The sequence below is a fragment of the Mustela putorius genome, unplaced genomic scaffold (assembly GCF_011764305.1).
Source record: "Mustela putorius furo isolate JIRA1106 unplaced genomic scaffold, ASM1176430v1.1 tig00003836_pilon_pilon_pilon, whole genome shotgun sequence".
Lineage (NCBI taxonomy): Eukaryota > Metazoa > Chordata > Mammalia > Carnivora > Mustelidae > Mustela > Mustela putorius.
Window position 1 is genome coordinate 31,257,705 of NW_025421989.1, and position 15,705 is coordinate 31,273,409.

Below are 15,705 nucleotides of genomic sequence, written 5' to 3' on the forward strand. Positions count from 1 at the left end.
ATTCCTATTTACCTAAGAAGCTTATTTGCATAATAGGGCAAGCTTTGTTTTCCATGCATCTTCCATCTTCTCCCCTTTGTATCCTCAACCCATCCCCCTCTCCTTAGCTCATATAAGCTTCTTATTGCTGGTCTTTGGAATTTCCATGTTTGTGTGGATTCACTGTATGTATGTACACTATTAAATTTTTGTCCTGCTGATCTGTCTCATGTCAATTTGATTCTTAGTCCAACTAGAGGGACCTTGAAAGACAGTCTAAATTCTTCCTCCCTAAGAGCTCATAAGAAATTAGAAACAAAAGTTTTTCTTTACGTTATTTATTTATTTGTTTTTTGGGAAAGATTTTATTTACTTACTTGGCAGAGAGAGACACAGTGAGAGCAGGAACACAAGAAAGGGAGTGGGAGAGGGAAAGCAGGCTTCCTGCTGAGCAGGGAGCCTGATCTGGGGCTGGATCCCAGGACCCTGGGATCATGACCTGAGCCAAAGGCAGACCCGCAATGACTGAGCCACCCACGGGCCCCATTTTCTTTACCTCTTAAGTTATCTACCTAAAACGCAATAATTCTCTGTTTGCTGCAATGATTTCCTGTATTTTTCAGGTATTTGGTTACTGAAGATAACTGAGTCTGCATGTTAAAAGAGCAAAATTTGGTTCACGACCAGGTAACCTGTATTTACCTTTGATATCTTTTCTTGTCTCTTTGGTTAAATGGAAAATTAAATATTGTTCCATAATGATTTGTGATCCTATTCAATCAAATGTTCAAAACTGTTGATATTTTCTCACATACATCCCAAAATAAAATTCTAAAGTGGTCTTTTGACCATAATCTAACTGAAAATTTCCAGTGGGCCACTGGAACATTTAAAAAAAAAAAGTAAGAAATTAAGCTAAATTGACTTATGGGGTATGTTAAGTTATATGGCAACATTGTCCAAGAAGTTATATTAAACCCTCTTAGATTATATTCATGTAGATATGGTATTAAAATAAATCTTCTAATAATTATGTGAAACTCCTAGCAATTTCATATCTTGGTATGTTATTATCTTGAAGTGATATGTATCACAAAAATAACCAACTTTACTTGTCAACTGCATAGTAATGATGTGGATTCAGACCTGTAACCATGGCCATGTTTAAGTCTTTTATGGTTCACAGTCAGTTAAACTTGTACTCAGATGTTTTCATAAAAACTCCCTGAAAGTTTGCTCCATCTTCAATGAGACTCATGGAAAAAAACTCTGAGCAAGTTTTCTGATAGCCTTAATATCATAAAACTGAACTAGGTAAAAATTTCTGGAACTAGTGGAAAAATTAGAGTCAAGCAGAACAAGAATTAATAACATGGGATTGAATGAACTGAGCAAGATAATTATAATTTTAATGACTTCTTGTTTGGAACATTGCTGACTTTTTAAAAATGTTTTATTTTTTCCAGATTTAAAAAAACCTTTTTTCTCTTAAGCTGACTTACAGCAATTTGATAAAACATACCTTTGTGAGCAAATTGAAACATTTACCTTTGGTCTCTACTTGAACCCTCCAGAATTCAGAAACTCTCAGTTCTTTTTTTTTTTTTTTTTTTAAGATCTTATTTATTTATTTGAGAGAGAGCGAGAGAGAGTGAGCAAGCTTGGGAGAGAGCACAAGCAGGGAAAGTGGCAGAGGGAGAGGGAGACGCAGGCTCCCCACTGAGCAGGGAGGCTGATGTGGGGCTCCATCCCAGGACCCTGAGATCATGACCTGAGCAGTAGGCAGACATTTAACCTACTGAGCCACCCATTGCCCCTCAGTGTGCATTCTTTCATTTTTATGGCAATTTATTTATTTGCATAAATTCCAATTGACAATGGGAAACACAGGTTATTTCACCAAACCTTTGACTGGAATGTCATATCTGAGAAAGACATGCATAGACTCAGGTAATCAAACAGCTTTAAAGAACTAAGGTTGACTTTATGATGTCAGTAAAGCCCCTTAGATATCTCAGCCTGCTACCTTGCTTACAGACTTCCTAGCAGCCTTATCAGGTGAACAAAGAAGGTCACCTCCTGGCACATGCAGGAACCTTAAGATATTAGGGGGGCCTCCGAAAGAGGAATTCACCAAATCTATAGGTATTGTAGGCAAAGTCTGATGGCGAATACTTGGGATGGCTTTTGACCTTGAGAGATATTGAAATTTTAATCTAGAGATTCCTAATGAAACTTAACAGCAAAGCAGGTTTTAAAAAGCTTATATGGTAAATCACTGTTTTTGTTGCACTTATGTGAATAATTGGGCAATTTTTTTGTAAATAACCTATTATGCCTACAAATTAGTGTTAATTTGGCTGTCTTTGAGAAAAATGAGTGTGATTTATTTTAAAAAATCTTTTTAAAGATTTATTTATTTATTTTTGGGAGAGAGACACAGGGAGAGAGGGAATACAAGCAGGGGGAGTGGGGAGGTATAGGGGGAGAGGCAGGCTTCCCGCTGCACAGGGAGTCTGATGCTGGCCTTGATTTCAGGACCCTGAGATCATGACCTGAGCCTAAGGCAGACACCCAACAACTGAGCCACCCAGTCACCCTGAGGGTGATTTGTGGAGAGAAAATATGTCTAACATTTTGATTTTTCTCCCATTTTTTTCCACTTAGACTCATTTGAGATATAAAACTGCCTTTTCCCCTAAGAGTCTCTACTTGATGTAAATGACTTGATGTAAACTTCAGAGAAATTGTCACAATAGCTCATAAATTGACAATCTTCATGCCTGTTGCTCAATGAGCCACTCAGAGACCGCTGGAGACATTTCAACTACGAACCAAGAAGATCTGTAAGATTGCCACTACATGTCCTCACTCTATCTGAAGATGCTTTGGGCCTGCCATCTGGAAGTCTTCTCAACTGGCTACCCTCAGAACTCAGAAACTGGCTTAACACTTGATTCAATCAGTAACCATTATTTTTCTTTTATTTCCATAGAAACACCTCTTATTTAATACTTGATTGATTAGTCAAATCGTAGGCCTACTTTTGAGAGTATATCTGCATCACTGCCCCCTGAAATAAGTTTGACTAAATTGACCTATTGTTAGGACTAAGAGACAACCTACCAGCTCAATTTTTTTTTTTAAGATTTTATTCATTTATTCATGAGAGACAGAGAGAGAGGCAGAGGCAGATGGAGAAGCAGGCTCCCTGCTTGAGCAGCGAACCTGATGTGGGACTCGATCCCAGGACACTGGGATCATGACCTGTGCCGAAGGCAGTTGCTTAGCCGCCTAAGCCACCCAGCACCCCCCTACTAGCTCAACTTTTAATGTATGAAACTTGAGGAAAGTTTCAGAGGAAGGAACTATAGGGGCTGAGGGCTGACTAACCCATGATGGCCATTTTGGCATGAAGATTATTCTGGACTGAAGGTAACTGAGCCCAGTGGGCTTGAGAGAAACCTTTGTCCCTCCCTTACTGACATAGGGGAATCTAAATGAGGGTCTTTCCAGAATAACGATTATTAGCAGAGATAAATTTTATTTGAGTGATCAATCTGTATGGCAAGAGAAACATCTAATTTCCAAACATCTGCCCTTTTTTTTTTTTAAAGATTTTATTCATTTATTTGACAGGGAGAGATCACAAGTAGGCAGAGAGGCAGGCAGAGAGAGAGGGGGAAGCAGGCTCCCCAATGAGCAGAGAGCCCTATGCAGGGCTCGATTCCAGGATCCTGGGCTCATGACCTGAGCTGAAGGCAGAGGCCTTAACCCACTGAGCCACCCAGGCACCCCAACATCTGCCCTTCTGATCAGGGTGGATGTTTGGTAGGAATGTGAGGTACATTCCTTCCTATTGAAGTCCCAGACCCCTACCCCTGTTCCTGAGTTCAGGATGACATATAGACCTCATTTTGCCTGACTGTCTTTGGAATTTCCATGTCTGGGTGGGTTCTCCGTATATATGCTTTAAATTTGATTGTCTCCTGCTAATTGGTCTCATGTCAATTTGATTCTTAGTCCAGCTAGGTGCACCTTGAAAGGGACAAGAATTCTTGGCCCTTGTCACTGCCATCCAATTTATGCTATTCTATATTTGGACATTAGTGCCATCAGTTTATTTTTTGTTAGCACGGCTTTTCACCAACAGGATGAAATTTTAATCCTATGGAAGCTTAGTGAATTTCATTATTACTACCCACTTTCTAATTATTTTTTAAATACAACAGTTACTCTACTTTTATTTTTTATTTTTCTAAAGATTTATTTATTTGACAGACAGAGATCACAAGTAGGCAGAGAGGCAGGCAGAGAGAGAGGGAGAAGCAGGCTCCCCACAGAGCAGAGAGCCCAATTCGGGGCTTGATCCCAGGACCCTGAGATCACGACCTGAGCCTAAGGCAGCAGCTTAACCCACTGAGCCACCCAGGCACCCTGCATGTATCTTTCATGTGCTGTATACTGGTCTTTGCCTGTAAGGAGCTAGATGAAAGAGAGAAGATATTTATGTGAAAATACAAAGACCAGCTTAACCCACTGAGCCACCCAAGCACCCCTGGTTACTATACTTTTATACTCTTGTGTTTAATACTCTTGTGTTCAGAGAAGAGCTGTTTATCTTCTTTCAAAAGCTCTTGTTTCTAAGTCACTATTCTTACCACTATAATAGATTTTCTGGATTGCATTGACTCCTCTTTCAAAAAATAGTTTTAGTCTTTCCCATAAGTGTTTTACAAGATTCCCACAGTACCAATAGGATAAATAAGTTACCCGACTTTATAATGAATGATGAACTGTTATGGAGACTTGGAGGTTAGGGAGAGATATTCTAAATGTTCATTGTGGACTTGACCGTTCTTCTATTCTGTATTTAAGAGAAAGATGTAACTGCTATCTATTGATTCTACATTTTGCCATGTGAACTAGAAATCAGAAGTCTTACTTTATACTTAGCCAGTGGAAACTCTAATGGTGGGTAGAGTTTCTAAATACCAAGGAAAGGATAACGATGAGGAAGTAAGCAGTATGATCTCTAGTAGAATTTTTCGATATCTGCTTTGAGACCTATTTAAAGGACTGAAACAGTTGGTGAAAAAGGGACAACAGTGTTTTTGAAGGATAAATAACTGTTTGGCCAGCAGATGGAAAGGCCAGTCTTCTCAGAGTGAAAGTTATATACAGTAGCAAAGAGGACATGAAAATAGCAAATATATGTATATATATATATATATATATATATATGCAATGTGAGTGTATTTATTTATATACATGTTTATATGTGAGAAAATATAAATGTATTTATTTATACTTATATATTTTTATAAATATATAAAATTACACGGTATATAAATAAATCTGCAGAGCTTGACTCCAAATTAATAAAGTTTCCTAGAAGCAGCATGTTGTAAAGTTATGATAAGAGGCAGATTTAAGGCAGGGAAATAGCACTTAACTAATGTGTTTTAAAACCCTAAGACTAGGGTGCTGGATGACTCAGTGGATTAAGCCTCTGCCTTTGCTCAGGTCATGATCTCAATATCCTGGAATTGAGCTCTGCATAGGGTTCTCTGCTCAGCAGGGAGCCTGCTTCCCCTCTCTCTGCCATCCTACTTGCGATGTCTCTATTAAATAAATAAATTATGTCTTAAAAAACAACAACAACAACCCTAAGACCATCACAGCAGACAAAGTATGAAGAGAGAGTAGGGATTGGTCAGTGTGAATTTGGGCTTGTTGGAAAGGTGCTCATCTAGCTAGAGATGAAGAGGTTTGATCTCAGTCTTCTGAGCAGCACCTTGGTTACAAATGAAGAAACTTAACACCCAGACTAGTTAACAAAACTAAAGCTTCTGTACTCAGCGTGTGGTCCCTGGAGCTGCATTGTTGAAATCACCTGGGACCTCCTTACAAAACAGATTCTTAGGCCCTGCAAATTAAACATAATTTGCATTTTTACAAAGGACGGAGAAGATTGCTATTACAGTTTTAGTAATGACAGCCTTGAAGGCCAATGAGCAGGAGACACAGGGGGCCCTGACTCTGCTACCACTGAATTCCTCTGTTACTGTTACATTTTGTTGCTTTAATAGACTCCGTGGGCACATCATTTCCCCTACTCTTTAAGCTTTGCCTTAAGAGAGGTCCAGGAAAATGTCTACCCCCAATGCCATCTTAAAATCCCGCCGGGTGATGACAAAGGAAGAGGCCTCCGGGATTTGGGCTGTTGTAGAACGTTTTCCAATTTCTCTGCTGACACCTGCGATCCCTGTGTTCTTTCCGCAGAAGCCTGCATTCTCTGCCGGGGAAAGCAAACTCACAAAGTTTGGGCTGCACCAATAGGGGTGGAGCTTGAGGCAAGCACGCAGCGTCTGTCGGTTGCCTAGCGACGGCGTCCACGCTGGCCCTCAGTAGTTGAAGTCAGCTACGGTTTGCAGGCCACCTGGAGGGCAGCCATGGAGACCGAAAGGGGCTCCCCGGTCCCCCGGGAGGCAGAGACCCCAAAGAAGGAGGTGCAGCTGCGGGTGACACCTTCGGAGGTGAAATTCCTGGACACGCTGGCCGGGAGGGTGTACCGCCTCCCAATTACTGTACACAATCTCGGCCGTTGCAACCAGAAAATCCGGTTTCAGGAGCCCCTCAAACCACAGGTAATACACTCGGGGGGTGCTGGAGCAGGACTTCAGGACCTTCAGGGCTCTGAGAACTCGTCTTCACCTGGGCGCCCGCTCTGTCCCGGAGAGTAGATACCCGGTGCCTCCGAAATGGGGGCTGGATTGACCTTGCCAGGGAGCAGAGATTTTGGTCTCTCAGTGTTTACATATGCTAGACTTTTTGTTTTGTTTTGTGTTTTTACTTTTTGCTTGGCTTTGGGAGACAAGGTGGGGAAAAGTAGATCTAGAACCTCACAACTTCTGGGTTTAGAAAGAAGGGAAAAGGGGTTCCATGTGTGTCTCCTAATAGCCCAGAATTTTTGCTTATATACTGTAGAATTACATCAACAAAATTCATATTCTAACAAACATTTGTTGAGCACCTACTGTGCAAAATTCATGTTTCAAGAGGCTGTCCCAATCTTCTGGTTTAAAAGTTGACAGAATTGTATCTCAGTGTCAATGTTATTTTAGATCAAGTGTGTGTATGGATTTTTACTATGATCACCAGTTAACAGGGAGACTTTTGATATAAGAAAAGTGATAAGAATTTTCGATACGTAAGTGATGAATAACCTGATTTTTTTGTGGGACATTGCTAATGATAAATAATATTGAATGCAACTATACAGAAATAGAAAGGTATCTCTGATTTTTTTTGTTAAAATTATATATGTTTGTATATACATAGAAAAATGTATGGTAGTAATTAGAAGGACAAAGAGAAAAAGGCCTTTCGTGTTCTACTTTTTACACTTAAAAACATTGTTGTACTCTTTACCTACACTAAAGAGCACAAATCTCGGAAGTAAAGTTTGGTGAATTTTTATATATTTATACACCCATGTAGCCACCATTTGGGTCAAATTGTACAATATTAACACCACTCTAGAAAGTTCCCTTCAGTACCTGGAGTCATCACCCCATGGAGGTAACCACTGTACTAATTTCTAACACCATAGATTGGTTTTGCTTTTTCTAGAGTTTCATATAAATGGAATCATGCTTTTTTCCTTTTCGTATTTGCATGTTTTGACAATAGTGATATGTATTTTGTGATACAATAGCACATCACAAGAGGCTCTTTGCTCTTTAAATAAAAAATGACCTGATTATTCCAAATACTGTAAAATTAGGGAAAAAGTTGATTATTTCACTACCTCACTACATATTTATTGAACAATTGAAAGTAGGTCTGAAAATCCCAGATGGGGGCAAACACTATTTTATGGTTGTCCAGGAGACACTTGTATGGGTGGTTTTTGTGCAGTAAGGAGAAAAGTGATATGATTAGTTTTGTTTGTATCAAGAGTCATGAAGGAAAACTATTTAGATCATAGGCCTTGACATTGACAAGAGAATGACCAGGTAAGCTTCCTAGTTAGAAGCCACAGTCATGAACCCCATCAGTGTGAATTTCTCTTTGTTGCAAGACCATGATATGGACTCCTGGTCTTTCATAGACATAAAGGGAATGAAGAAAGAGATAGATTGGCAAACAATGTAGTAACTATCTTGTAGAGAAAATTAATAAAAACAAAGTACTCTGTAAAGAGCATTGTCATCACCACTGTTTATAATTATTTACAAAATAATGCTCCTCATAGACAGTAGTACTTGTTTTCCGCCCTGGCTCAAGAGGCTGCATTGTCTTTATGTTCATAATAACCTATTATGAACCATATGCAGTGCTATGGGCCATCTGCTGTGGGTCGCTGGTAGAAAATAAAGAAGACACAGACCTCATCTTAAGTGTTTTGCCAACTTGTGTGACTGCTGGACCAGTCAGTCAGGCCAGTCTCACTTGTAATTGCCCCCTTTTACCCCCATGGCTCAGACTCCCTTTTCTCTCTTTCTTTATTTCTCTCTCTCTCTCTCTTTCTTTCTTTTTTAAGATTTTATTTATTTGAGAGAGAGAGTGTGTGTGCACAGAGAGGGAGAAGCAGACTCTCCACTGAGTGGAGAGCCTGATGTGGGACTCAATCCCCAGGACCCTGAGATTGTGACCTGAGCCAAGAGCAGATACTTAATTGACAGAGTCTCCCTGAGCCCCAGATTCCTTTTTCTTTTGACCCCTGTTTTTGTTCCCACCTCCTGCAAGAATCACCCTTTTCCAAACTCCACCCATCTTTGAGGGTCAAAGTGAATTCTCTTTTGCTCTCTAAGTCTTTTTTTTTTTTTTTTAAGATTTTATTTACTTGACAGAGATCACAAGTAGGCAGAGAGAGAGGAGGAGGAAGCAGTCTCCCCTCTGAGCAGAGAGCCCAATGTGGCGCTCTATCACAGGATCCCGAGATCATGACCTGAGCTGAAGGCAGAGGCCTAACCTACTGAGCCACCCAGGCACCCCTTGCTCTCTAAGTCTTATCATGTTATCTCCAAATTATTTCTTCCCTACTGGATACCAGTTGCATCAACAGACATTTATTATAATTTGGACTTGTGTCCTGATGACTCCTAGTAAATGTTAGTTTTACCTTGGTCATCTGTCCATCAGCTCGTAGGTAGGGATGGTGCCTTACACACCTCTGCATACTGCTCAGAGGGCTTAGCAATGTGTAGTTTGACCAAAAGCACATACTGCTGAAGCCCTGGTTTTCCTTCTTTCTTTCTTTTTTTTTTTCTTTTAAAGATTTTATTTATTTATTTGAGAGAGAGTGTGCACAAGCTTGGAGAGGGGCAGAGGGAGAGGAAGAAGCACCCCCCAGTGAGCAGGAAGCCCAATGCAGAGCTGTATCCCAGAAATCTAGGGTCCTGAACCGATCCGAAGACAGATGCTTAACTGTCTGAGCCACCCAGCTGCCCCTTCCTGTTTTTCTTCTTAAAGATACAGCTTCTTTAAAGGACGGTAGTCACACGTGATATGTTACTTCTGACACCCACAGGCTTATGCAGGGAATAATTGACTGCTTGTTTTCTTACCGTTCTGTCATTGCAGAGGGATTGAGAGTTGGACTGTGATAGTTTTAAGGTATCTGAAGTTTACTGGAAGTGGGAAGCTTTCAGACCATTTGTATCAACAAATCACTCTCCTGCTCTATGTCCTTCATTGCTGGAAAGTACTGTGTAGATTCAGCCTCGCCTGAAAAGCCCTGAATAATTAATTTCAACACACCTCCGTTGTTACTGATTGAAGCTCTTTGCCCAGCAAGGCTAGCTTATTAATTGCCTGCTGGGAGACTATTTTGCTTATCCTTTTCTCTGCTTGTGTCTGAGATAATCCTGCCCCTACAGGGAGCATCTTACTTGCTCGTTCGCATTTTATGACCATTCTCTAAGCCTAGGCCAACTACTCTCCTTTCTGGCCCATAATCATGCTTTCTCATGGATTTTCACGATACTTATGTCTCCATGACTCAAAAGACACTTAATTAGTCTCCAGCGTGTATTATTTAACTTTCTAGGGGTGTATAGTCTGCTTCCTTAAGGAGATTATAAATTCAGGAGAGGGACACATTCCAGTTGTGGGGAAAGAGCTTAATTTTAGAGTCAGATGGATGTGTGATTTCAATCCTCACTGTCACACAGACATTAGACATTAATTAACCTCTGCAAGTCCTAGTTTCCTCATCTGTATTCTGGTAACCTTAACATTGGCCTTACAGGACTCTCGAAATAAGAGGTGTAGAATGCTTGACACCTGGTGAGTGACCAATACATAGTAGTTCTTCTCTTTCTCCCTTAGTATTTTTCCTGGAGTCTAGGAAATGGTTTACAAGAATAGAAGTATTTTTTCCCTCCTTATTCTATTCATTTTTTATATTCCTCCAAGTTATGAATTCTAAGTTTCCATGCAAAAACTATATAAAATGCTATATGTATGTTTATATACATACATATGTATATATGCATGTATGTGTGTATATGTGTAGGTATATATATATATATATATATATATATATATATATATATGATTGAGCAACATTTTTATTTGCATGCTCTCCCTTTTTTCCTCTAAGCATCTCATACTTCTCAAGAAGACTATGAGCATTTACATGTTTCTCAACTGACTGCATTGTCAGTTTCAGTTCAGGTACTGTTAAAAGCATATCTGGGGGCACCTGGGTGGCTCAGTGGATTAAAGCCTCTGCCTTCAGCTCGGGTCATGGTCTCAGGGTCCTGGGATCAAGCCCCACATCGGGCTCTCTGCTCAGCCAGGAGCCTGCTTCCTCCTCTCTCTCTCTCTGCCTGCCTCTCTGCCTCCTTGTGATCTCTCTGTCAAATAAATAAATAAAATATTTTATTTAAAAAAAAGCATATCTAAAGGATCTATACTGATACACATATGGTGATTAAGTCTTTGCCTTTAGGGAAGGGATATTGTCTATGTATTGATACAGCTCTTGAAATAATGTATACTTCTAACTACTTTTGCTCACATTATTTCCTTATTAGGAGTTACCATGTATCATTTGATTTTTTTTTCTTTTTTTCTCCCACTAAAGTTCAAACTGATTTTGACCAATCTGGATAAAGCACTTGCTTCTGGACTTCAGATGACAGCTATGGTGGAATACCATCCTGATAAAGATGAAGACACTTTTGACCAGCTACTTATTTCAATAGGAAATAAAACAATAGAGATCCCTCTAGTTGGGTATGTATTCTCTGTATTTTATGCTGACGTCTTCAGCACTCTTCAAATAAAAATAAGGATTAAAGTAATATTTTGTATTTTCTATGGGTAACAGGGCTTATTGTATCTATAGTTTCCTTACAGCTGAACTTAAAGTACAAATTTTTAGCAACCTGTGGGGTTTAAAACAAGTCTAGTTTTCTGGTATTTAAAATTTTTTTAAAACATTTTTAAAAGATTTTATTTATTTATTTAAAGATTTGTTTATTTGAGAGAGAGAGAGAGAGAAAGTGTGCAGGGAGGGGTTGTAAGGAGAGGGAGAGAGAGAATCTCCAGCAGATTCCCGCTGAGCATGGAGCCCACTATGTGGCTTGATCCTACGACCCTGAGATCATGACCTGAGCCAAAATCAAGAGTCAGATCCTTAACTGACCAAGGCACACAGAAACCCTGAGTTTTCTGGTATTTTTATTTAAAATAAAAACATCCAACAATTGCATATCTTCCATTCTTTTTTTCCCCCTTGACTCATATCATATTTTATTTCTACTTTTTTTTGTACCTTTTGACAGCAAGACTCAGTAAAGAATGCTGTATAGTCTCACATTCTACTCTCATTTCAAAACACTAGACAGGCTGTCTTTCTGAGCTTTCCAGTGAAATAGCTCTTGCATGTTGCCAATCTGTTGGTAATTCCTGTCTTTATCTTACTCCATTTCTCAGCAGCATTTGATACTATTAACCATTATTACCTTCTTGTGCTACTTTATTCTCTCGACTTCCCTGGTACTGCACTTCTTCAATGGCTGCTCCTTCTCATCTTACTTTTCTTTGTTTTATTGAAATACAATTGACACATTACATTGTACAAGTTTATAAGTTAGATAGCATGTGGATGTGATACATTTATATATTGCAATATATAGTTTTTTTAAAAAAAGATTTTATTTATTTATTTTAGAGAGACAGAGAGAAAGAGAAAACAGAGAAGGGAGGGTCTGAGGGAGAAGCAGACTCCCCGCTGAGCAGGGAGTCCTATGCAGGAATCCATCCTGGAACTCCAGGATCATGACCTGAGCCAAAGGCAGGTGCTTAACCAACTGAGCCACCCAAGCGCCCTATATATTGCAATATGATTACCATTCTAGGGTGAGCTAATACCCCTATCACACTATATAATCACCATTTCTTTTCTGTGGTGGGAGCAATTAAGATCTAATATCTTAGTAACTTTGAAGTTTTATAACACAGTGTTTTTGACCCTGATCACTATGCTGTGCATTAGCTCTCCAGGACTTATTCATTAACTAGTTCCTTATTTGTACCCTTAACCAACATCTCTCCAATTTCCCCACTCCCTTGGCTTTGGTAACCACCATCCTACTCTCTTTTTTTATGATGAATGTATTCTTAAATGGATTGTGAACCTGTATCTATATTTTAATATAATTATTATCATTATTATTTCACTGAATTTTAAATAATGAAGATGTTTGACTTCCAGAGAAATCTAAACTGTGCTCTTTTGAGATTGGTTGAAAAATGTGGACTAATATAATGAATAGAACACAGAACTAAGTATAGTTGACCCAAGAACAATGTAGGGGTTAGAGCTGCCGATGCTTGTGTAGTTGAAAAATTCATGTATTACTTTTGATTCTTCCTACTAAAAGTCTACTGGTAACTGGAAGCCTTATTGATGACATGAATAGTTGATTAACACATATTTTGTATGTCGTATGTCTTACATACTGTAATTTTACAATAAAGTAAGCTAGAGAAAAGAAATACTATTAAGAAAATCATAAGGGGGGCACCTTGGTGGCTCAGTGGGTTAAGCCTCTGCCTTCAGCTCAGGTCATGATCCCAGGGTCCTGGGATCGAGCCCTGCATCAGGCTCTCTGCTCAGCGGTGAGCCTGCTTCCCCTTCTCTCTCTGCCTGCCTCTCTGCCTACTTGTGATCTCTGTCAAGTAAATAAATCAAATCTTAAAAATAAATAAATAAATAAATAAATAATAAAATCTTGGAAAAAAAGAACGAAAATTATAAGGAAGAGAAAATACATTTACAGTGCTGTATTAAAAAAAAAAAGTGCACTCACTTAGTTCAAACCTGTGTTGTCCAAGGGTCAACTATAACTGAGTTGCAGATTAACTTTGATATGGATTATTTATTTGACCAAGAAATTTGCCATTTTCATTTTATACTGAAAAAAGTATATTTTTGTACATTATAAAATTACCTATTGGGGTGCCTGGGTGGCTCAGTCATTGGGCATCTGCCTTCGCCTCGGGTCATGATCCCAGGGTTCTGGGATCAAGCCCCACATTGGGCCCCCTGCTCAATGGGAATCCTGTTTCTCCCTCTCCCACTCCCCCTGCTTGTGTTCCCTCTCTCACTGTCTCTCTGTCAAATGAATAAATAAAATCTTTAAAAAATAAAAAAAATAATTACCTCTTAAGGCTAGTGTGGACATTTTTTTTTAAGATTTTATTTATTTATTTGACAGACAGAGATCATAAGTAGGCAGAGAGGCAGGCAGAGAGAGAGGAAGGGAAGCAGGCTCTCTGCTGAGCAGAGAGTCTGATTCAGGGCTCTATCCCAGGACCCTGGGATCATGACCCGAGCTGAAGGCAGAGGCTTTAATCCACTGAGCCACCCAAGTGCCCTAGTGTGAATATTTTAAAGTGCTTTTTATTCATATACATGCACATACGGATCCTCCTTTCCCTTAGCAAGATGTCATTCTATAGATGTTATTCTTTTGTGTGTGTTTGCCTATCACCAGCAAAATTAATATTGGAATATTCATATTAATATTGGTATTTGACATGCCTTTTTATTATTTCTCTGGTATTTTTTTTTTATAATCTGCATTTTGCCCTGCTGTGATTTGGTTCTCTGTATTGTTGAAAAGTTGATTAAGGACAGCATTGCATTCTATAAAGAAATCAAACAGTTGACTCATGATAGGGAAGGAATAAGCTATTAGTCTGTTATAAATAATTTACATTTTAAAATACATTTATTTATTTGTGGGGGAGAGAGAGAGAAAGCACACATGAGTTGAGGGGAGGGGCAAAGGGAGAAGGACAAGCAAAATCCCCGTTGGACAGGGAGCCTGATGCGGGTTTGATCCCAGGACCCTGAGATCATGACCTGAGCCGAAGGCAGAGGCTTAAGGACTGAGCCACCCAGCATTCCTTAATTCACATTTTATAATTTATTTTAAGTAGGTCCATTTTTGGTCCATTCTGCACATTGATGTAACTATGAGTTGCACTTAGATTTGCTTGTTTGTTCTATATACGGAGAGTTGAAAATGCTTCTGCCTTTGAAGACAGGAATTTTTTCTTGGCTCCATAATGTATGCACTCTCTCATCAGGTCAGCTGCTTATCACAGTTGCAACATAAAGACAGCACTGCCCTCTTAAAGTATGGTGGGAAGGGCTGAATGAAGCTATGTGTGTGTATCTACGTGTGTGTGTGTGTGTGTGTGTTTTAAGATTTTATTTATCTGTTTGACAGAGATCACAAGTAGGCAGAGAGGCAGGCAGAGAGAGAGAGAGAAAGAGAGAGAGGGTAAGAGGGCCCGACACGGGCCTCGATCCCAGGACCCTGGGATCATGACCTGAGCTGAAGGCAGAGGCTTTAACCTACTGAGCCACCCAGGCGCCCTGTGTGTTAAATTTTTAAGTTCTGTACCATTACCTTACCTGTGTAGGATTTTGTATCCACCACCATAGTCAGGATATTCAGCTGTTCCAATACCACAGGGATCTCTCCTATTACTTGTTTATAACGATACCCACCTCCCTTATGCTTCACACCTACTATCCCTAAACTGTGGAAACCACTATTCTGTATCCCATTTCTAAAATTTTGCCACATGAAATATGTTATATAGCCTTTTGGGGTTGACTTTTTTTTTCACTCAGCAGAATTCTCTGGAGATTCAAGCAAGCTTTTGTTTATATGAATAGTTCACTCTTTTTCATTGTTGAGAAGTATTCATGGTATGTGTGTACCACAGTTTTTTCACCATTGGCCTATTCACCATTGGCTGATTCCAGTTTTTGGCTGTTATAAATAATGTTGCTGTGAATATTCTTTGCTTGCTTCTTGCAGCATTGCTAGAGTTTATAGTTGCATTTAATGGGGATCAGCATGGGAAAATAGATTTATGAAATCTTGTCTGGAAACCAAAAGTTTATATTATCTGTACTCTAGCAGAAATGATATAATCAGTGATTCTGAACACTTTTTTTCATGTATCCATAAAAGCTACATCCCTTTTGCACATTTAAAAATGTCTAAAGTTCTTCCTTATGAGCTTGAATAGTTGCAAAGATCTAATTGCTTATACATAATAAATGTTACTATAAGATAATTACATACTTTTTTCAAATGTATCCAGTAAAGTGGATATACCATAGTAATTTGTTAAACAGTTTAAAAATTCATCTTCTTTTTTCCCCCTCAGGTTTGTACTTCC

General features: G+C 39.2%; 1 protein-coding gene across 1 annotated transcript in view; it reads left to right on the top strand.

The window, feature by feature from the left end:
* The first annotated feature begins 599 nt into the window (after nt 1-599).
* CFAP47 (cilia and flagella associated protein 47) overlaps nt 600-15,705 on the top strand; it is a 529,980-nt gene continuing 514,874 nt past the window's right edge. Inside the window, exons 1-3 of the mRNA XM_045089444.1 lie at nt 600-666; nt 6,265-6,629; nt 11,078-11,229. Coding sequence (XP_044945379.1) covers nt 6,435-6,629; nt 11,078-11,229 — 347 coding nt within the window. The 5' untranslated portion in view covers nt 600-666; nt 6,265-6,434. The remainder of the gene's footprint in view (nt 667-6,264; nt 6,630-11,077; nt 11,230-15,705) is intronic.